Source organism: Triturus cristatus, chromosome 7 (assembly GCF_964204655.1).
Source record: "Triturus cristatus chromosome 7, aTriCri1.1, whole genome shotgun sequence".
Classification (NCBI taxonomy): Eukaryota; Metazoa; Chordata; class Amphibia; order Caudata; family Salamandridae; genus Triturus; species Triturus cristatus.
Genome location: NC_140590.1, coordinates 1,858,239,730 through 1,858,262,262, shown reverse-complemented (window position 1 = coordinate 1,858,262,262; position 22,533 = coordinate 1,858,239,730). Strand labels below are relative to the sequence as shown.

Below are 22,533 nucleotides of genomic sequence, written 5' to 3'. Positions count from 1 at the left end.
ATTAATACAAAATGTGAGTTTATTGTGTATGGCGTGTGACCAAAAACAATGATATAATACATTTTTAGTAAAATATAGGCGACAAGTTGTAGTTGTGTAGAGAGATCTGAGAATCCTTAAAGAAAGCGTTTAAGAAAAGTGTATAGATTGTGTATTATGACATCATGAATTCTATTTAATCTTAGAAACTGAGAAAATCAAATAACAATATTAAATACCTACATATGTTTCCGAAATGCATAGATAGGAGTTGCTGTTATTATTCTGTATGACTAGAGAAGGAACAAACTCTTCCTAACAGGAACACAGATGATCAATACAAAAGATATAAAACAGTATCAGATAGAAGCATTTTGGTTAAAACTCTAGATAAGGTCCTTAGTAAAATAGGTAAGAATTAATGTTGAGTAAGAAAGGGAACTTTTCTAGATTTCTATATAGTTGAGCGACGCCCACCCTTTTAAAAATTAAATTGCTGGTCACCATGCCCTTTCTGCCATATCGCTTGATGCACCCAAAGATACACACGGTGTACCATAACTGGCCGGTGGGCACAGCAGGGATCGCAATTAGCTTACTGATGGTTTCTGAAGGCGTATTCTTAGCTATCTATAAAATGGCTGAGGGAATCGATGGATGTGTGGGGGAAGGTTTCATATTGGAATTTCAACATAGCAGTTTACCCAAGTTTGTTTTGCTGTATCTATTTACGTTTGGGACACTTGGGTATTACTTTGAACTTTTAAAATCTCCTAGTTTACTGATGGAAATAGCCTCAGGTGTGATGTCTGCTCTTTCCCAGCTATACCCCGTGGCAGAAGGGTGAATCACTTTCCCTGTTTGTCTGAGTGTTAGCTTCTTCATATGTGATCTCTGCTGCTCTGACAGCCATAAGAAGTGCTAATCACATATGGAGTCGCTGATGTTATACGTGAAGCACTTATTACAGCTTGTGCACTATAGTCGGTATCCCAGAGTTCGTTCCCTGAGCGGAATTTTACTTTTGCATGCTTGCTGTAACTGCAATACGCCTAATGTCTAAATCAAACAATGCTTGGCTCATGTCCTGCACTAACTATAGATTAACTTCAAATTGTTTTATTGTTACTCTGTCCATCCCCAGGGTTATCGTCCTCGAGGACAGTGAAACTCTTCTTTGAGCCAAAATATGCAGAATATGTTACGCCCTATATGGACCAAAGAATCAGATCTTCGTATTCTTCCTAGCCCCACCTCAAGATGGGTAGTTTCTCCATTTGGGTACTGCTTTGTATAGAAGCCAGCACAAAAACAAACTTTATTGCTGGGTTACAGAACATTTGTCCAGTCAGCTTTTGAAGATTAATTATAATACAACTTCAACAGTGGGTGTCTATTTCTGTTACTTGTTCTGCGTTTTCTTAATCTCCGATAGAATTTACAAACTCTCATCACCTTGTTTTTTTGGTACTTAGGATAGAGTAAATGCTGGGGATTTAAACCTCTATACTCATAGCTATACTTTGGATAGTGACGCTTACTACTCCCATGTTTACATTTGTTGAAACAATCTATTTAGGTTTCAGGATTGGGATGTTTTGAGTGATGTCTGTGGAGGAGGCAATCTTATAATGCATATTAATTTCCACTGGATGACATGAGGTACTTTGATTGCTTGTATATTGTGTTCTACAAAAAAGCAGTTGTCACCCAGAATCAGCTTTATGGAATTTATTACCAAATGTGCATTTAGCTGCTTTGCCGTTTTTAATAACCATTAAGTAAGCCATATTTTGAGCAAGCTGCTGTTAAGTGCTAACATTTCTAGTGTCTAATAATGGGATGCTGATCTTTCACATGTAACCACTAGTTTGTCTATTTTTGATGTGCTCTCCAGTTGCTTTTCTTATGGTCAGGTTTCTTTTTTTGTTTGTTTTTATTTTACTGCCCATGTGAGCTTGGATAGAATATTTCTTACACTTGCATGGCTCCTCCACTGAGATCTGATTTTCTTTGATGAGAAAAATGTGTTTTACTCACACTGATATATTGTAAATCTGCTCTCAAGTCGGAATCCTCTGCAGGTCACAGATGCTACTTTAGAGAGAAGCATTTCAACTCTCTATCGTGTCACTCCTTTATGCAGAGTAAACAAATTGTCTCAGACATGATTACAACATAAAGTGCTTACAGACTCCGTGCATGTTCTCCATACAGACAACAGGATGCACTCGCTAAGTTAAGCCCTGAGTGAAGCTTTTCCCATGCCAAGTAAATCTCCACCAGGAATTCCTGATACTCTATTGAGCATGGCAGCGGTCTTACACCATGCACTCTTAGGGCTTTTCCCTAGTATGGATCCTCTGATGCCTGTATAGGTTTGAGCTCACAGCAAAGTTTTTCTCGCACTCTGTACACTGGTATGGCTTCTCTCCGGTATGGGTCCTTTGGTGCTTGTACAGATAGGAGAGCACAGGGAAGCTTTTCTCACACCCTGTGCACTGGTATGGTTTCTCTCTCCTGTGGGACTCCCGGTGGTGCAGCAGGACAGATTCCTCCTTAAAGTACTTACCACATTCCATGCACTTGTAGGGCTTCTCCCCGTTATGGATTCTTTGATGCATGTATAGGCTGGAGCTCACAGTGAAACTTTTCTCACACTCTGCACACTGGTACATTTTCACCCCTGCATGGGATCTCTGATGACTAATCAGAACAGTTTTTTGACTAAAGCGCTTCCCACATTCGAGGCACTCGTGGGGCTTCTTCCCAGAGTGGATCATCTGATGCCTATACAGGTTTGAGCTGACAGTGAAGCTTTTTGTACACTCTGTACATTGGTATGGCTTTTCTCCTGTATGTACCCTTTGATGTTTTTGCAGAGAGGAACGCAAGGTGAAATTTTTCTCACACTCTCTACATTGGTATGGATTCTCTCCAGTATGAAGCCTCTGGTGTTTGAGTAGCGAGGCAGGCAGAGTGAAGCTTTTATCACACACTGTACACTGGTATGGCTTCTCTCCTACATGAACCCTCTGATGTTTTTGCAAAGAGGAACGCAGGGTGAAGCTTTTCTCACACTCTGTACACTGGTGTGACTTATCTTTGGTATGTCTGTTATGGACCCTCTTATGTTTCAGCAGTGAGGAATGCAGGGTGAATATTTTCTCACATTCTGCGCACTGATACAGTTCCACCCCTGAGTATGTGGTCTGCTCGTCTATCAAGTCAGATTCATATGTAAAAGGCTCACCACATTCTATGTCCTTGTAGGGCTCTTCGCTAATATCAATCATCGCATGCATGATCTTGCTGCCGGTAAACTTTTTCCCACTCTGCAGACTCTGGTACGGAATCTCTATGGTGTGGCTCCTCTGATGTCTTTGAAGAGCAGACTGCGAGGTGAAGCTTTCTCCACACTCTGTGCACGGGTACAGTTTCTCAGCAGAGTAATCTTTCTGGTTATCTTGCATCATCTCTGATGGTGTACCGCATTCTAAACCCCTGTAGGAATCCTCATCAATATCAGCCGTCACATGCCTGTCCACGTTCTTGCTGCCATCGGAGCTTTCCCTCCTTTCAAGGCTCTGGTATGGAATCTCTGTGGCGTGGCTCCTCTGATGTCTACGCAGAGCTGACTGTAAGATGAAGCTTTCTTGACACTCTGTGCAGTGATAACGTTTCTCCCCTGAGTGAGATGTCTGATGATCTTGGATTACCTCGGATGGCTTGGCACATTCTGTGCCCTCGTAGGGCTCCTCCTTGATATGGTGCTTCGCATGCGTGATCACGTTCTCGACACCAATGTCACTTTTATCACTCTCCGGGTACTGGTGCAGTCTGTCTGTGACATGAATCCGCTGATGTCGGTGCAGAGTGGACAGTACAGTGAAACTTTTATCACACTCTGTACAATGGTGAGGTTTTTCCCCCCTGTGGCATCTCTGATGATTCATCAGAACAGTCTTTTGACTAAAGCGCTTCCCACAGTCCGTGCACTCGTGGGGCTTTTTCCCAGAATGAATCATCTGATGCCTGTACAGGTTTGAACTAACAGTAAAGCTCTTTTTGCACTCTGTACACTGGTACGGCTTCTCTCCAGTATGGACCCTCTGATGTTTCTGCAGAGAGGAGCGCAGAGTGAAGCTTTTCTCACACTCTGTGCACTGGAACTTCTTTTTTTCAATGTCTGTGAAGACACATTCGTGCTGACTTTGCCTAGCACTTTCCATGTCCCTGTAGGATTCACTTTTAAAGTGCATCATCCGATGCCTGTACAGATTTTCACTGCCAATGAAGCTTTTTTCACATTCTGTACACTGGTAGAGTATCTCCTTCGTATGACTTCCCTGATATTCATGCAGAGATGAGCTCTGAATTGATATTTTCTTACACTTAGAGAGTTTTTCACCCATGGGCAATCTGTTATGTATCATTAGACTTGACTCGTCAATGAAGCTGTTCCCGCAGTCCCTACCGGTGAAGTCATTTTCCTCTGATTGGATACAATCAGGTTTCATGAGTTTGGTACACTGGGAAGCGCTGTTTCTGTTGTATGTCCACTTATGGGGCTCCCCCTCAATGTAACAAACTTTTTTCTTTAGGAAGTGAGTTGAGCCTAAAACACGGTTCCTACAATCAGGACACGGACATGGGATTTGGTTCATCTGAGACTCTGTCGACTTCTCTTCCAGTTCAGTGGACTGACCATGACCAACTTCTGTAGCACTTGTTTTCTTCTGCGGGATATCCAGTGTTCTGGAGTTTATCAGCAGATTATTTGTTTCTGTAATGAGCCCGTTCCCTGTTGAAAGAAGCATAAGTTCATGAGAATAATGAACTAGTACATTCTTTGCCCCCACAGCACTCCGATAAAACATACAGAACTCTGGGATCAGATCCTACATACAGTTTACAGATGGTAAAAACAGGTGAAGTACAAACAAAACCTTTTCAACTTTCATACAAGTTCCTGTGTTTTTAGTAGTTTGTACAATGATTTTAATGTAATACCTGTAACTGGCAGGCTGCTACTTGATACAGTTTTCTAGAACTGGAAATGAATGAAAACACAACTTTCTTAAGGAGAACTTAAAATTACTGAATTGCGAAACAATTCTTTTAGAGATCTTGCACAGTCCTTATTTACCCTTGGTTAAAAAGTACAGGGGTGAGGGAGGGGCTAAGAGAGCAAGCTGACAATAGACTGCAGGTGGGAGGAGCTGGGACGGCAAGTCGACAACGGAAGGCATGCAAGAGAGGCTGAGGAAGCTGCGATGAGCGGGTGGCGGGAGAGGCTGGGTAAGAAAGCCGTCAATGGAGGTGAGGGGGATGGGGCTATAGAGGCAAACTGACAGTCAAGGGCAATGGGAGGGGCTGGGGCAGCAAGCTGATAACAGAGAGTGGGAAGGGATGGGGAAACACAAGGACAACGGAGGGGGTGGGAGGTACTCGTTGAACAAATAGCTAAGGGGGTGGTGGGGAAGCAAGAACAGCAAGGGCAGTTGGGGTGTGAAAGCAAAATGGCAACTCCGGTAGAATGAGAGCGAGGAACGCGGAGAAGTAGCAGAGGGTGACAGCTGGAAAACACAATCACTCTTGTGCTGACAAAAGAGCAGTGGAAAGACACAAGTAAAACGTCCATGCTCCAGGGGAGGGACAAACACAAGATGAGGAAAGGAAGCCTACAGAAGCTGATGAATACGAAGCGAGCAAATGAGATAGACAACGACGCCAACCAATGATATGAAATGGACAGCTCTAAGGCTACTGTAAGCTAAAAAACATGTCTTGCAACAGACAGCGCATGTGCAGTCTTATGTGAGACCTACAAATGATACCAGGCAGTGTTAGCATGTAAGGTCTTATCTGGATCCATAGGCCAGGAGAAGAAGGGGCAGAGCTGCTGTTAAGGAGAGACGTTTCCACACACTTTCTAGGGCACCAGACACTAATGCAGTTTAACTTGATTATCAATATCTCCTTTGTATATCCTGTTTACGATTTGTATCTTGGACAAACAATCCAAGCTTAATCCAGGAAGTGGTGGTAGGTTTGGACTTCAGTTACAACTTGAAGTGGAAATGGCAAATGTTGAAGGTGAATGTCCAGTGAGTGGTAATGTTTTCAAAAGGCTATGGCTTTATTCACCAGTTGAAAAGATAAGAAGATGAAACAAGATCATTTGCTCTGCATCCAACTCCTTTTCTTCTCCAAGATAGTGGAACGTTCAGCTACCTTACTATATATCCATCTTATAGCAACCTCTACGGCCCCTTTAGTCAGTCTCCTTGGTCCTTCCTTCTATTGAAACCACTCTCTCCCATGTTGCCAACTGTAATTCCTTGACTCCCCACAAGCAACTATCTTCTCCCCCATTTCTCCTTAATCTACTTGCTGCATCTAAATTAGTAGATCACCCCGCATTACTTTTTTCCTGCCATACCACTGGCATCAAAGATTCTACTCTACAATGGTTCCCTTCATACACATCCGACCAATCCTTCTCAGTGGCATGGGATTCCAAAACACCTCATTTGGTCTCTCCATGCCAGTGGTATACCCCAAGGGACAGTGCTATTCTCTTTCTTACTCACTGTGCTTGTGGCCATAGTCTCCTCTTTTGGCTCTTCCTACCTTCACACACAAATCTTCCTTTCCATTACTACCCTTTTCCTTGCATGTCTGAGTGCCTCCAAAACCGAAAGCCTCTCTTACCCCTCTTCCACTGCTACCATACCTCCACCTAGTTCTGTACATGTTCTTCTAGATTTTATTACTTTCTCATCAGCTACAAATCTGATCATAATATTGAAGCCTGTGATGGGTACATAATCATTTATGACTACCGCCACCACTGTGGCAAGATAGTAAGAACTTAACATAAAGAGGCATTGACAAAGCCATTACGGCTTACCTTTATAACAACAGTATCAAACCACTGGCTTTGTCAAGGCTTGTTTGTAAATGCTTGGTTATGAATTTAAAAAAATGAAAAGCGAACACATATCCTAATGTACTTCAACAATCTACATCGAATGCAATATTTTCAACCATTAAAAATGGCCTGGTTTATTTCACAAACACATAATGTGCAGGAACCGAAGAACAAAATGTAAAAATAATAAGAAAGTGTCCAGATTTAAAGGAAAAAGCTTGCCATGGTCTAATTTACTTTCTACAGGACCAAGAACAGAAAAACATGCTAAAGCCATTAGGTGCTCTGCAGCAGCCCAGGTAGCAGGTTTATGGGCTTCAGGATGACTCAGTTCTACTCGTGCTAAGTATACTTTGTGCCTCAAATGTCAGCGGAGTGAATGGAGCAGCCCATCTGTTCTCCCTATTGTGCTGATAGATGCTGCTGTTGTGTGCCAAAGCCTGGTCTTTAATACAAATGGACTGAAGGAGATGAAGTAAAATTAGTCCAATAGAGTCTGTTCTTTAGTCAAACCTCAACAAAAGTATACCTGTTGTTGCCCCTTTCACTGATCAGCTGGGTAGAGTTGAGTGCAACATAAAAGCGCGGGGTGGGGATCTAGGAGGGAGGTGCATGTGGGCAAAGAGAGTAAGAAACCAAATGCACTCTAGAGCGTTCAGAGGAAAAGAAAGAAATTATGTTAGCAATGGAAAGATACAAGCCATCCAATCAAAAGGATAGTAAAAAAAATTATACTCCAGCTGAGGGGACAAACACAAGAAGAGGAAATAAAACCATCAAATTAGAAGCAGGGAGATAAGATTGATAAAAAACACAACCAATGATAAGCAATGGGCTGACCCAAAGCCCGCTCCGAGTGTACATACTGTACATAATAGGTCTTCGACAACATACCGCTATAACCCGTCTGTAGGAGAGCTCTATAAATGGATCACGCCTCCCTTTCCTGCTGCCAATGCAGTAATCAGCTCTCTAGTACCGAGTAAATGGGAAAACTGAATCAACCTATTCCAGACTAATAAAAGGAATTGCGTTAATGGCCAATGGGTGATAGATCCGGACCGCTACAAGGCCTGTTGGTGGAGTGTCCATCTGCCTCTGCCAGGATACTCCTCCTAACCACCTCAAGTCCCAGACAACGCCTCCCAGTACCTGCAAACGAGACATTTACCCATATATCTCAGGCGGACCAAACCGAAACCATCTGAAAGTACATGCGTGAACATATCTAAACACATATGCATCTTTATGGAAAGCCCAATAGTATGATGTGCTTTGCTGTGCCCAAAACAAGCAAGAGCAAATATAAATAACCAGTTTGACCTTTAGCAAACATAGCTGTGCTGGAGTCATCAAAGGCAGAGATGGAAACCGATAAACATATTCACAAATAATCATGAGCAGTGTTTTCACCTCTGCTGAAGAAATTTTAAAAAGCTGGATATAAAGGCACAGCATGTCCTCCTTAACACACTGGCAGGACAGAAATAAAGTATCATGAACATCCTTAGAACATGTATAGAATATAACTAAAGACCATGGTACCTTGATGGTATAAATGAATAGAACATGGGCAGGACATAAATACAACCCATGGCACCATGACATTTCAAAGGGCTCCGAATATCTTAAAAATATGGACAGGATAAAGATGCAATTACCGTGCTAACTTTGCGAAGGGATCTGAACACCCTTGTCGCCTGGCGAGACCACTGGCAGATGAGCTGAAAAACATTATGATAGCCGAATGCCATACAATATACCATTTATTTATTAATACATACTAAAAAAGGGCATGCCTGGTCATAAACAACACTCTAAAAAATAAAAGCACAATGCCATTCTGTGACAGAGAAAGCAGATTGTATCGATATATTCCAAATTAAATAATGACACATCACATGTTGTTGAATAAAAACTGCCTATTTCAAGTATGATGAATTGTGGTATTTAAGTTCAAATGGCCATAGTGACAAAAATATACATTTTTTAAAAATGTCCAAATTAGTTTTTGTCTAACCTTTTGTTTAATTAATATTTTTCCTTTAAGGGAGGGAGCACCCTTTCCGCGATTGCTCCATTTTCTCATTACTTATTGTTTGCTAAAACGTATCTTTTAGGCGTCGCCTACACTGGCATGCGATGTGCTGCGAGGCGTATTATTAACAATTCAATGGGCTAGTTCCTTCTCCTCTGTTTACAACGCACTATTTATTTTATAAACGTTCAGTACTATTCCTGGACGTGCAATGTGCTATCTGCTTTTAACATAGGCTTCTTATTTATGCTGCTTTCCGCCATGCGGCCGTCTCCTTTGATGCTTTACTTGCTTACACCCACAGCTGTACTACTCTACACCTCTCTACCCAACTCTAGACCACTCCACTCTAGGCCACTCCACTTCACTCTAGGCCACTTCACTTCACTCTAGGCCACTCCACTTCACTCTAGGCCACTCCACTTCACTCTAGGCCACTTCGTCTCACTCTAGGCCACTCCGTCTCACTCTAGGCCACTCCATTCCACTCTAAGCCACTCTACTCCAATCTAGGCCAATCCTCTCCACTCTAGGCCAACCCACTCCACTCTAGGCCAACCCACTCCACTCTAGGCCAACCCACTCCACTCTAGGCCAACCCACTCCACTCTAGGCCAACCCACTCCACTCTAGGCCAACCCACTCCACTCTAGGCCACTTCCCTCCACTCTAGGCCACTTCCCTCCACTTCATTCTTGGCCACTCCATTCCACTCTAGGTCACTCCACTTTAGGCCAATCCAATCCACTCCTGGCCACTCCCCTCCCCTCCAGTCTAGGCCACCTCCCTCCATTCTGCCCACTCCACTCTAGGCCACTCCACTCTAGGCCAATCCACTCCACTCTAGGCTACTCCACTCCACTCTTGGCCACTCCACTCCACTCCACTCTTGGCCACTCCACTCCACTCTTGGCCACTCCACTCTAGGCCACTCCACTCCACTCTAGGCCACTCCACTCCACTCTAGGCCAATTCCCTACACTCTAGGCCAATTCCCTCCACTCTAGGCCATTCCACTCTTGGCCACTCCACTCCCCTCCACTCTAGGCCACTCCACTCCCCTCCACTCTAGGCCACTCCACCCCCTCCACTCTTGGCCACTCCATCCCACTCTTGGCCACTCCACTCCCCTCCCCTCCACTCTAGGCCACTCCACTCCCATCCACTCCAGGCCACTCCACTCCCATCCACTCTTGGCCACTCCATCCCACTCTTGGCCACTCCACTCCACTCTTGGCCACTCCACTCTTGGCCACTCCACTCTAGGCCACTCCACTCTAGGCCACTCCACTCTAGGCCACTCCACTCTAGGCCACTCCACTCTAGGCCACTCCACTCTAGGCCACTCCACTCCACTCTAGGCCAATTCCCTCCACTCTAGGCCAATTCCCTCCACTCTAGGCCATTCCACTCTTGACCAATCCACTCCACTCTTGGCCACTCCCATTCCTCTCTTGGCCACTCCCATTCCTCTCTTGGCCACTCCATTCCACTCTTGGCCACTCCATTCCACTCTTGGCCACTCCATTCCACTCTTGGCCACTCCATTCCACTCTTGGCCACTCCATTCCACTCTTGGCCACTCCATTCCACTCTTGGCCACTCCATTCCACTCTTGGCCACTCCATTCCACTCTTGGCCACTCCATTCCACTCTTGGCCACTCCATTCCACTCTTGGCCACTCCATCCCACTCTTGGCCACTCCACTCCCCTCCCCTCCACTCTAGGCCACTCCACTCCACTCTAGGCCACTCCACTCCCATCCACTCTTGGCCACTCCATCCCACTCTTGGCCACTCCATCCCACTCTTGGCCACTCCATCCCACTCTTGGCCACTCCATCCCACTCTTGGCCACTCCATCCCACTCTTGGCCACTCCATCCCACTCTTGGCCACTCCATCCCACTCTTGGCCACTCCATTCCACTCTTGGCCACTCCACTCCACTCTTGGCCACTCCACTCCCCTCCACTCTAGGCCACTCCACTCCCCTCTAGGCCACTCCACCCCCCTCCACTCTTGGCCACTCCACTCCCCTCCCCTCCACTCTAGGCCACTCCACTCCCATCCACTCTTGGCCACTCCATCCCACTCTTGGCCACTCCATCCCACTCTTGGCCACTCCATCCCACTCCATCCCACTCCATCCCACTCCATCCCACTCTTGGCCACTCCATCCCACTCTTGGCCACTCCATCCCACTCTTGGCCACTCCATCCCACTCTTGGCCACTCCATCCCACTCTTGGCCACTCCATCCCACTCTTGGCCACTCCATCCCACTCTTGGCCACTCCATCCCACTCTTGGCCACTCCATCCCACTCTTGGCCACTCCATCCCACTCTTGGCCACTCCACCCCACTCTTGGCCACTCCACTCTAAGCCACTCCAATCTACGCCACTCTGTTCCAATCTAGGTCACTCCTTTCCAATCTAGGCCACTCCTTTCCAATCTAGGCCATTCCACTCTAGGCTACTCCATTCCTCCCCACTCTATTCCAGTCTAGGCCACTCTATTCCAGTCTATGCCACTCTATTCCAGTCTAGGCCCCTCCATTTCACTTCCCTCTCTTCTACACCATTGAACTCACTTTTAGCCATGCTGCTTTACAACATGGCTCAAAGACATTGGCTAAGCCAACAGCTATTACATAGGTGAGTCCTGTTGGCTTTGCCAATGCTTGTTTATTAATCTCTTCTAGTTAACCTATTACTCTCTTGGACTGCCCTCAGAATTTGCTACATATCCAGGTCCCCCTGCACACTATACCTGCTAAGGAGGGCTGTCACTTCCACCTATTATGTTTATAGGTAATAGGTTACTGCACTCTACGTTCATTTTTGAATGATAATACTAGACTAGTGACTATTTTTAACCATTCAAACACTTTCTCTCTACTCACAGGTAGTATTCCAACTCTAGTACCAGCTCTAAAACCAGTTGTCAATGGTACTGAGAATAAGAGTTCTTCATACACAGAAAGAGCTCAGTGCAAGCTATGATCGAGTAGACGTACGGCTAGCGAGAGCTCAGTGCAGGCTATGGCAGAGTAAAGGACGGGCAGCGAGAGCTCAGTGCAGGCTATGGCTGAGTAGAGGTACAGGCAGTGAGAGCTCAGTGCAGGCTATGGCTGAGTAGAGGTACGGACAGCGAGAGCTCAGTGCATGCTAGGGTTGAGTAGAGGTACGGGCAGTGAGAGCTCTGTGCAGACTATGGCTGATTAGAGGTACGGGCAGCGAGAGCTCAGTGCAGGCTATGGCTGGGTAGAGGTAAGGGCAGCGATAGATCAGTGCAGGCTATGGCAAAGTAGAGGGAGGGATAGGCAGCAAGAGCTCAGTGCAGGCTATGGCTGAGTAGAGGTACAGGCAGTGAGAGATCAGTGCAAGCTATGGCAAAGTAGAGGGATAGGCAGCAAGAGCTAACTGCAGGCTATGGTCGAGTTGCGGTACAGGCAGCGAGAACTCAATGAAGGCTAGGGTTGAGTAGAGGTACGGGCAGCGAGAGCTAGCTGCAGGCTATGGTCGAGTAGAGGTACGCGCAGCGAGAGCTGTGAAGGCTAGGGTTGAGTAGAGGTATGGGCAGCAAGAGCTCAGTGCAGGCTACGGCTGAGTAGAGGTACGGGCAGTGAGAGCTCAGTGCAGGCTACGGCTGAGTAGAGGTATGGGCAGTGAGAGCTCAGTGCAGGCTACGGCTGAGTAGAGGTACGGGCAGTGAGAGCTCAGTGCAGGCTATGGCTGAGTAGAGGTATGGGCAGTGAGAGCTCAGTGCAGGCTACGGCTGAGTAGAGGTACGGGCAGAGAGAGCTCAGTGCAGGCTACGGCTGAGTAAAGGTACAGGAAGCGAGAGCTCAGTGCAGGCTAGGGTTGAGTAGAGGTACGGGCAGCGAGAGCTCAGTGCAGGCTATGGCTGAATAAAGGTACGGGCAGCGAGAGATCAGTGCAGGCATTGGCAAAGTAGAGGGATAGGCAGCGAGAGCTCAGTGCAGGCTATGGCTGAGTTGCGGTACAGGCAGCGAGAACTCAATGAAGGCTAGGGTTGAGTAGAGGTACGGGCAGCGAGAGCTCAGTGCAGACTATGGCTGATTAGAGGTACGGGCAGCGAGAGCTCAGTGCAGGCTATGGCTGAGTAAAGGTACGGGCAGCGAGAGCTCAGTGCAGGCTACGGCTGAGTTAAGGTACGGGCAGCGAGAGCTCAGTGCAGGCTACGGCTGAGTAAAGGTACAGGAAGCGAGAGCTCAGTGCAGGCTAGGGTTGAGTAGAGGTATGGGCAGCGAGAGCTCAGTGCAGGCTATGGCTGAGTAAAGGTACGGGCAGCGAGAGCTCAGTGCAGGCTACGGCTGAGTAAAGGTACAGGAAGCGAGAGCTCAGTGCAGGCTAGGGTTGAGTAGAGGTACGGGCAGCAAGAGCTCAGTGCAGGCTATGGCTGAGTAAAGGTACGGGCAGCGAGAGATCAGTGCAGGCATTGGCAAAGTAGAGGGATAGGCAGCGAGAGCTCAGTGCAGGCTATGGCTGAGTTGCGGTACAGGCAGCGAGAACTCAATGAAGGCTAGGGTTGAGTAGAGGTACGGGAAGCGAGAGCTCTGTGCAGAATATGGTCATGTAAAGGTACAGGCAGCGAGAGATCAGTGCAGGCTATGGCTGAGTAGAGGGATAGGCAGCGAGAGCTCTGTGCAGGATATGGTCATGTAAAGTTACAGGCAGCGAGAGCTCAGTGCAGACTATAGCTGATTAGAGGTACGGGCAGCGAGAGGTCAGTGCAGGCTATGGCTGAGTAGAGGTACGGGCAGCGAGAGATCAGTGCAGGCTATGGCTGAGTAGAGGTACGGACAGCGAGAGCTCAGTGCAGGCTAGGGTTGAGTAGAGGTACGGGCAGTGAGAGCTCTGTGCAGGATATGGTCATGTAAAGGTACGGGCAGCGAGAGCTCAGTGCAGACTATGGCTGATTAGAGGTAAGGGCAGCGAGAGCTCAGAGCAGGCTATGGCTGAGTAGAGGTACAGGCAGCGAGAGATCAGTGCAAGCTATGGCAAAGTAGAGGGATAGGCAGCGAAAGCTAACTGCAGGCTATGGTCGAGTTGCGGTACAGGCAGCGAGAACTCAATGAAGGCTAGGGTTGAGTAGAGGTACGGGCAGTGAGAGCTCAATGCAGGCTACGGCTGAGTAGAGGTACGGGAAGCGAGAGCTCAGTGCAGGCTATGGCTGAGTAGAGGTATGGACAGCGAGAGCTCAGTGAAGGCTAGGGTTGAGTAGAGGTACGGGCAGCGAGAGCTCTGTGCAGGATATGGTCATGTAAAGGTACGGGCAGCGAGAGCTCAGTGCAGACTATGGCTAATTAGAGGTACGGGCAGCGAGAGCTCAGTGCAGGCTATGGCTGAGTAGAGGTACGGGCAGTGAGAGATCAGTGCAGGCTATGGCAAAGTAGAGGGATAGGCAGTGAGAGCTATGTCCAGGATATGGTCATGTAAAGGTACGGGCAGCGAGAGCTCAGTGCAGACTATGGCTGATTAGAAGTACAGGCAGCGAGAGATCAGTGCAGGCTATGGCAAAGTAGAGGGATAAGCAGTGAGAGCTCAGTGCAGGCTATGGCTGAGTAGAGGTACAGGCAGTGAGAGATCAGTGCAAGCTATGGCATAGTAGAGGGATAGGCAGCGAGAGCTAACTGCAGGCTATGGTCGAGTTGCGGTACAGGCAGCGAGAACTCAATGAAGGCTAGGGTTGAGAAGAGGTACGGGCAGCGAGAGCTCAGTGCAGGCTATGGCTGAGTAGAGGTATGGGCAGAGAGAGCTCAGTGCAGGCTACCGCTGAATAGAGGTACGGGAACCGAGAGCTCAGTGCAGGCTATGGCTGAGTAGAGGTACGGACAGTGAGAGATCAGTGCAGGCTAGGGTTGAGTAAAGGTACGGACAGTGAGAGATCAGTGAAGGCTAGGGTTGAGTAGAGGTATGGGCAGCGAGAGCTCAGTGCAGGCTATGGCTGAGTAGAGGTATGGGCAGTGAGAGCTCAGTGCAGGCTACGGCTGAGTAGAGGTATGGGCAGAGAGAGCTCAGTGCAGGCTACGGCTGAGTAGAGGTACCGGCAGTGAGAGCTCAGAGCAGGCTAGGGTTGAGTAGAGGTACGGGCAGCAAGAACTCAGTGCAGACTAGGGTTGAGTAGAGGTACAGGCAGCGAGAGCTCACTGCAGGCTATGGCTTAGTAGAGGTACGGGCTGCAAGAGCTCAGGGCAGGCTAGGGCTAAGTAGAGGTACGGGCAGCGAGATCTCAGTGCAGGCTACGGCTGAGTAGAGGAATGGGCAGCGAGAGCCCAGTGCGGGCTTTGGTTGAGTAGAGGTACGAACGGCGAGAGCTCAGGGCAGGCTAGGGCTGAGTAGAGGTATGGGCAGCGATGCTTAGGGCAGGCTAGGGCTGAGTAGAGGTACGGGCAGCGAGAGCTCAGCGCAGGCTCCGGTTGAGTAGAGGTACGGGCAGCGAGAGCTCAGTGCAGGCTATGGGCAAGTACAGATGTGGGAGGCTACAGTTCAGCTTAAATAATGGCCAAATAGAGGTATGGAGACAAGATCTCCGTGAAGACTATGACCACGAAAGAGTGGAGAGTGCAGAGTGGCAGGTGCTGAGTGAAGACCATGGTCAATTATCGGTATGAGCGGAAGGTGCTCATTGAAGGCTATGGTCACTTAGGGACACGCTGCATGAAGATTTACATGAGCCCATAGGGCTAAAAATGTACAGTGATTACATAGCATATACAATCCGACTGGTGATAAAGCCGCTTCTAGGACAATCAGTGGAGGTGCGTCCATAGGTGGGCTGGGGCGTTGCCCCACTAATGCCACATGGCTCCTATCACGCGGCCGCCTAAATTAGTTTTGTTCGTTTAATAATAACTCTTAGCGGTCACGCTGAAACGCTAAATTGGACACATCACACGCCCGAGGCAATGAATCGGAGGTGAAGGCTGAAGGGGGCGGGTGTGGGTGAGGCTGCGGCAGCACTTGAGTGACAGACTCAGTTTCTCACTGTAACTGACAGCGTGGCGGCGGCAGTGGTGCGCATGTTTGGTTTTGGGCAGGTCATTATTACGAACATGCGCACTAGCCACTACTACTACTCTTCCCATTAGGAGAGCAAGGGGACCCAAGGGTTGCTCCATGCAGCAGCCCTCGGTCTCCTAATGTGCGTGGAGTATCACTGCTCTAGCCAATCCTGGTGCTGCTAATGCAGCGCCTGGATTGGCTGAGAGGGGTTGCCAGCCACTCCGAAGATGTTGAAGGCAGGCGCCAACGCGGGAGTCGGGACCCTGGCCCAGGAGCAGTCGAGCAGTAGCAGAGGCGGCATGGACCAGGTACGTTTTCTTTTATTAATACTTTCTTTTGTAAAACCCCCAACCTCGCGCGACACCCACCCCCTCCGCGGGCCTCAAACCGTGTATGTTGGACACTGAAGTGGGGGTCGCACAGCAGGCCCCGAAGACTTTTTTTTAACTCTCTGGTACAATATGTTGAAACAGAGTCTCTTTCGTTAAAAGGTTCCCTAGCAACTTGCTTCTGTGGCTTTGTGGTGCAGTTTCAAACATTCCTCTCCCACCTCCCACAACATACATTTTCACTGCACAGCCCAAGCATTTCATTTTGGAAGTTTAAGTGAAATATGAAGGCGAGTTAAATGTGGAAATTGAATTCTCTTGCTACCTAGCCGTTTTTTGTTGGGTTTGTGTGTACGCAGATCTCGCTAGAAATACTCACAGAGGGTCATTAGGCCAATTGAATTGTGGTTCTTTATCGGTTGTGTTACTTATTAGATGATTTGCACCATCGATTGATTCTGGGTGTTGGTAACTTGTATGGGTGTATTGAAGATGGCTTATTAGCGTGTGTACACCTGTGCGTTGTGTTTTCTTCTTTGATAGTTGGAGTTCTATTCTATTGCTGTGATGGGGCGATGATGCCCATATTCGAATATATGTGAACGGACATTTTATATTTTGATGCTCATGAATGTGTGTAGTCTGGGTTTCTTTGCTGTTGTCACAAATACTATGCATCGATGTTGTGCCTTTCTTATTTGTTCTACTGCAATAGACAGAATGTTCATATTTCATGAGTTCTCTGTTCATGTTTGATGTATGACTTAGCTCGGGTGCAAGTACACACCTCGTCCTTGCTGGCGAACCCACACGTTTAGGGTACTGGAATCTCAAGGACTGCTTCCACTGAACTGAAAGCAATGGGAGGGCGCCTGCAACTTTCAATGGCTTTCAGAATTAAATGGCTGCAGTGTTTGCTTATGGCGAACACCCGTGTTCTGAGCCTCTTGTCATGGGAAAGTTCAGTGAATAACTATTACATTTGCAGCTTAACATGTCCCGGGCAGTGGTTGCATGCTTTTCAGTAATGTGGAAGAAAAATCCATACCAGACACAGTCGGCTGCATATATGGCCCTGGTCTAATCCTTTGCAATGCCTATTGTGGTGTAAGCTTATCTTTGAAGGCTAAATAATTACAAAGCTGAAATGTAAGATTTTTTTTATTTCTGGTCTAGTGCCATGTCACTCTGCTGGCCCAAGAAATGAAATACACCATTAAACCTGTTGTTTCCCTAATTTTACATTGTTCTATTGTCTGTGTGATGCAACTTCGCTTAGAGGGCAGATTACAGACGTCTTGTGTAAGGAACGGCACGCTGTGAGCACATACTACAAGCACCTCGCACACACCTATTGAAACAAAAGGAAAGATTTCATCAGCACTGAGATACTGATATACGATTCAGATCGACATAACTTTCAGGGTAAACCGCTCTGAAGTGGGGGGGGGGGGGGGGGCAGAGAAGAATACTAGTGAGGACCTTTTCCAGTGTATACATACATACATTCAGTGTGTGTATATGTCATCTAGAATCCAGGAAGAGAAAGCTGTTTGTGCACAGATGTACTGCTTTCTGTTGTAGCATTTATATAGCACTTACTATCCCCATGTGGGACACTGAAGGGCTTGCTTACATGAGTAGCACCTACGCTGAATAGGGTGTGTAGTTGGTAGAGGAGTGTTGTTTTTATTTTGATGCTACGTAGGAAGTGCTTCCATGTCATGCATGATGACCACCGAGGTGCGGTTATCCTGTTATGGGATGAAGCACTTAGCAAGATGATAGGTGAAGAAGTGTGAGAGAGGTGTCCAGTTGATGGTAGACTGGCAGCTTCAATGAGCTCTGCAGGTTCCTTTATGCCGTTTCTTATGATCACAGTTCACTAAACTGGGGACCGCACAGTGTTCTCCACGGAGACAAAAGCATTTGCTTTTGCAAACCTGGTTCTATTTCAGGACCACTGTATTTCAGACGCCAGGCTCTTCACGCCAGTAAAATGAAGGTTCGCTATTGCGTTTAACATGCCCATACTTTCCAAAGGTAACTAAAACACAGTGGCTAATGCACTGAGTAACTTTCACTCCCATTTCCGACGGGTGTGCAGTAGCTGTATAGGCGATTGTAGTGCAAGACACTGGGCAAGCATACATTTTAAAGGTCTAAAGTTGTCATGCAAAACAATTTACATTTTACAGTAACTGTTAAACAAATTAATGCAAGAAGATACGGGGCAGTTTTTAATGTGTTTAATATTTCAAGACTATACGTTCCCACTGCTTAATAAGCATTGCTTTATCGCTGCATTCATTTGATTTAAAATGCACCATTTGCCAATCTTTTTTTTTTTTAAATCTCAGGAGAGGGACTCTCCCTAGACCCCAGGTTTGTCCATTGAACGTGTTCACATCGCTAACTAGTGTTTTCTATTGGAAAGGGTAGAGCCAAAGCAGTCTTGCTTAGTACCCTAACCCTCTTCAGAAGTCAGACTTGCTTGGCAACCCAGAAATTCTCTGAAATAATGTATGAGTTTTCTTTTATGAATGCCTGGAAGAACTGAATTTTTAGTCCATTCATCACAGAAATAGTGCTGAAAATCTCACCAAAAAGATGAAACATTTTTTTTAATGTCTTCACGGGGGAGAACCCCCTTGAACCCCCCTTATTGCCGTCAGACTAGCTCGCTGCACTCGCATACGTTGATTCATTCTGCATACGCCTCACCAGTTTCAAATTCCACCAGCCGCCACTGAGGACAATCCAGAGTCTCCAAGAACCCTTTGGCGTGAATAGTCCCAGAAAAGGGATGGGTGAAAAAAATTGCTAAAATACAAAACTGAGGAAATGCACCCCTTCTCTGGCCACCACACAGCAGAATTTCTGATTAGCTACTGGCAGCCAATCGAAATACTGACAGGTGATGAACTGCCCGCAATTTGTGTGCGGACTGCTAATCTTGCAACACTCCATGGACTGCTGCATGATATAGCCTGCAGTTCATGTTTTCTTTTTCAGTCTATGGTAGCAGATCCACTGAAAAAGGCAGGCAAATCCCAGGAGTAACTGTGCTTACTAGGGGCTGGGGAAAACTTCACCTAGCACTAGCCCCTAGCATGGTTAAAACAAAAGTCAATCAAGTGCGACTGATGGAGAATAGTTTATGGGAAAAATCCATAAGGAGCAAAAAGGGACAATTATTGTTGCATAATCAAGAGTAGGTGAAACTGATGATCGTTAGAAATGAGCAGTATCTTGCATTGACAGTGCTAATGGAATATAGGTAACATTCTGAAGTGAAAGTTGATTAACATAGGTAGAAATGTCAACGAGATCCAAGTGGAGCATCGACCGGGAGAAGTAGTAGTTCCCACCCAGAGGAGCAGTCTGTTGCAACAGTGGAAAGCGAAAGAAGAACCAAGTCATGGAAAATCAGATGGGAGATGCTAAGGGTTGGGAGCAGTGTGCCTAGGCAAGACCAACAACGTCCACACAGCACACATTGATGTGTTACCCCTTGCTCTGAGTAGTCCGTATAGTAGCTATGGTAGGGTGGGGAGGCAAAAGGGGGAGTGGTAGGTGACTGGGACAATATGGAATTCATGCATAAATAGGGAATTATACTCTTCTTATCTGCCTTAGACGTCAGAACAACCCAGTAAGGCAGCCTTGAGGTTGTGCATGGGGGGGGGGGGGGGGCAACAACAGTGAATCAGGGTTAGTTAAACTGATTGTTGATATAGGATGAAAATTGAAGTATTAGACCAGTCTTTCCAGGAGAGGGCGGGTATTTGGGGATGGGTACTGAGCAAACAGCAGGTCCCTTCTTGAGCGATGGAGAAAGTGCAGTTTAAGAAGGCAGGGGGTAGCAGCGAAGGCGCGTTCCATGGGACGGGGGCCATGTCTTATGCTCTAAAACAGCAACTAAATGCCCTTGGCCTCATAGATGTGTGGCGTTACCACTCCCCAGATATCCAAGACTATTCATACTATTCTCATGTCCATCGCTCCTACTCGTGCATCGATTATCTCTTCGTCTCACACTCTCTTATTAAGGATACTCTCTCGGCGTCCATGTCAGACATCTCTGTCTCCGACCACGCTCATGTGGAACTCCTCATGCCGGACTACTCTTCTCGCCCTTACCACTCCTCTAGGTGGCACTTCCCACCCCATATCCTTAGGGACCCTGTAGACGTTACTGAACTTCGGGAAGCTATCACTTCCTACTTTGAGAACAACGATCTCCCAGAAACTCCGCTCCCTGTAGTCTGGGATGCGTTTAAGGCCACGATCCGAGGCAAGATCACCTCCATCGCTATCGCTAGGGCTCAGGAAGCTTGTTTGAGGACAAACTCTCTCAGGACATAAAGGCACTGGAGGGACTGGACCAGAGGCACCCCTTGGCGCTCCATGCTATGCTCCGGGGCCAGCTCCGGGCACACAGAACCAACAAGGCGGAACACGCTCTCTTAGCTTTACGACAGCAATACTACAATGGGTGTGATAAGGTGGGTAGGGTCTTGGCGCTCCGCCTCCGAACGCGGGCAGCTAAGGCGCACATCGCTAAAATCAAACTGAGAGATAATACCTGGGCCACCACTGAATCCGCCAAACAGGCTTTCCAGTCTTATTACTCATCCCTCTATACCAGGGAGTCGCCGGATCTTGAGCGGCTACTTGTTGTCTTGGAGGCATGTGAGTGGTCCCCGGTTAGCAGCTACCACTCTCAATTGATGGAGGAACCTTTCTCCCAGGAGAACCTGGCCAGCGTTCTGGGAGACCTTCCTCTCGGCAAAACCCCGAGGCCTGACGGTCTACCTGTCTCATTTTACCACGCCTTCCTCCCACAACTTAAACCCCATATGCTCCGTCTCTTTAACTCTTTCTCAGACGAGGCTAGGCCCTCCACTGATATGGCCATGGCTGAAATTGCTTTGATCCCCCAGCCAGGAAAAAACCATACGCTCTGCTCCTCCTTCCGCCCCATAGCACTCCTAAACACAGACCTCAAACTCTACACTAAAATCTTAGCTAAGCCCCTTACCTTGCACCTCCCTGGGCTCATAGAGCCAGATCAGGTGGGCTTCATTCATCAACGCCAGGGGGCAGACAAAGTACGGCGGATTGCCCACTTGATCGGAAAGGCACATCACTGGAAGATACCCTCCTGTTTGTTATCTCTCGACGCTGAGAAAGCGGTTGACCGAGTGGACTGGATCTTCCGTCGGGCGGTCCTACAGAAAATAGGACTAGGCCAGCAGATGGTCGCTAGAATTATGGTTCCCTATCTCTCCCCGCTGGCTCGGGTGCGGGTCAATGGCCAGCTCACACAACCCATTTCTATCCACAGGGGCACGTGACAGGGGTGTCCGATGTCCCCCCTCCTATTTGCCCTCAATGTGGAACCACTGGCCATCTTGATTCGCAAGGCCCCCAACATTCACGGTATCACACTTGGCGGCCAGGACCACAAAATAGCCCTGTTCGCGGATGACCTTCTCACTCTCTCAAAACCACAAACCTCTCTACCCGCCCTACATAAGTTACTTTGCTCATTTGAACCGGTGTCGGGGCTTAAAATCAACCATGAGAAATCGTGGGCCCTTAACCTCATGATCCCCCCAGAAGAGGTTGCCACACTTACATCCCTTGTTCCCGACCAGTTGGCTGCGCACTCTATCCGGTATCTGGGGCTCAATTTGACTCCCAGTCTCGACACATGGTCCCAAGCCAATTGGCAGGAGTGTAAAGCCTCAGTCGTGGCTGACCTGCGATCGTGGAAATCCCTCCCCTTATTATGGCTAGGTCGCCTAAAAACAGTTAAAATGTCGATCCTACCTAAGATACTCTACCTCTTTCAGACGTTACCCACGCCTATACCGGAACACCAGATCCAAGGTCTCCAATGCGAACTCACTGCCTTTATATGGGGTGGAAACAAGCCGCGTTTCTCCAACAAAGTTCTTATGCTGCCACGGGACAGGGGAGAGCTGGCTTGTCCCAACTTATTAGAATACTATTGGGCATCGCATCTTTGCTTTATTTCGGAGTGGATGGCGTGGGAGAGTGAAAAAGTCTGGTTCCATATGCACCGGGCGGTGACCTGTTGCCCCATCTGGGACCTTGCATGGCTATCACGGGAAGGCCGCTCTCGCAGCGCATATATTGCGGTTCCTACTAGGGTGGTGCTGGAGATCTGGGACAGGTTGGCCACGCGTAG

At 47.6% G+C, this 22,533-nt stretch overlaps 1 protein-coding gene across 1 annotated transcript in view; it reads right to left on the bottom strand.

Annotated features, from left to right (window-relative positions):
- Nucleotides 1-1,695: 1,695 nt before the first annotated feature.
- LOC146813482 (uncharacterized) overlaps nt 1,696-22,533 on the bottom strand; it is a 30,171-nt gene continuing 9,333 nt past the window's right edge. The window contains exon 3 of the mRNA XM_085620243.1: nt 1,696-4,783. Coding sequence (XP_085476369.1) covers nt 2,316-4,783 — 2,468 coding nt within the window. The 3' untranslated portion in view covers nt 1,696-2,315. The remainder of the gene's footprint in view (nt 4,784-22,533) is intronic.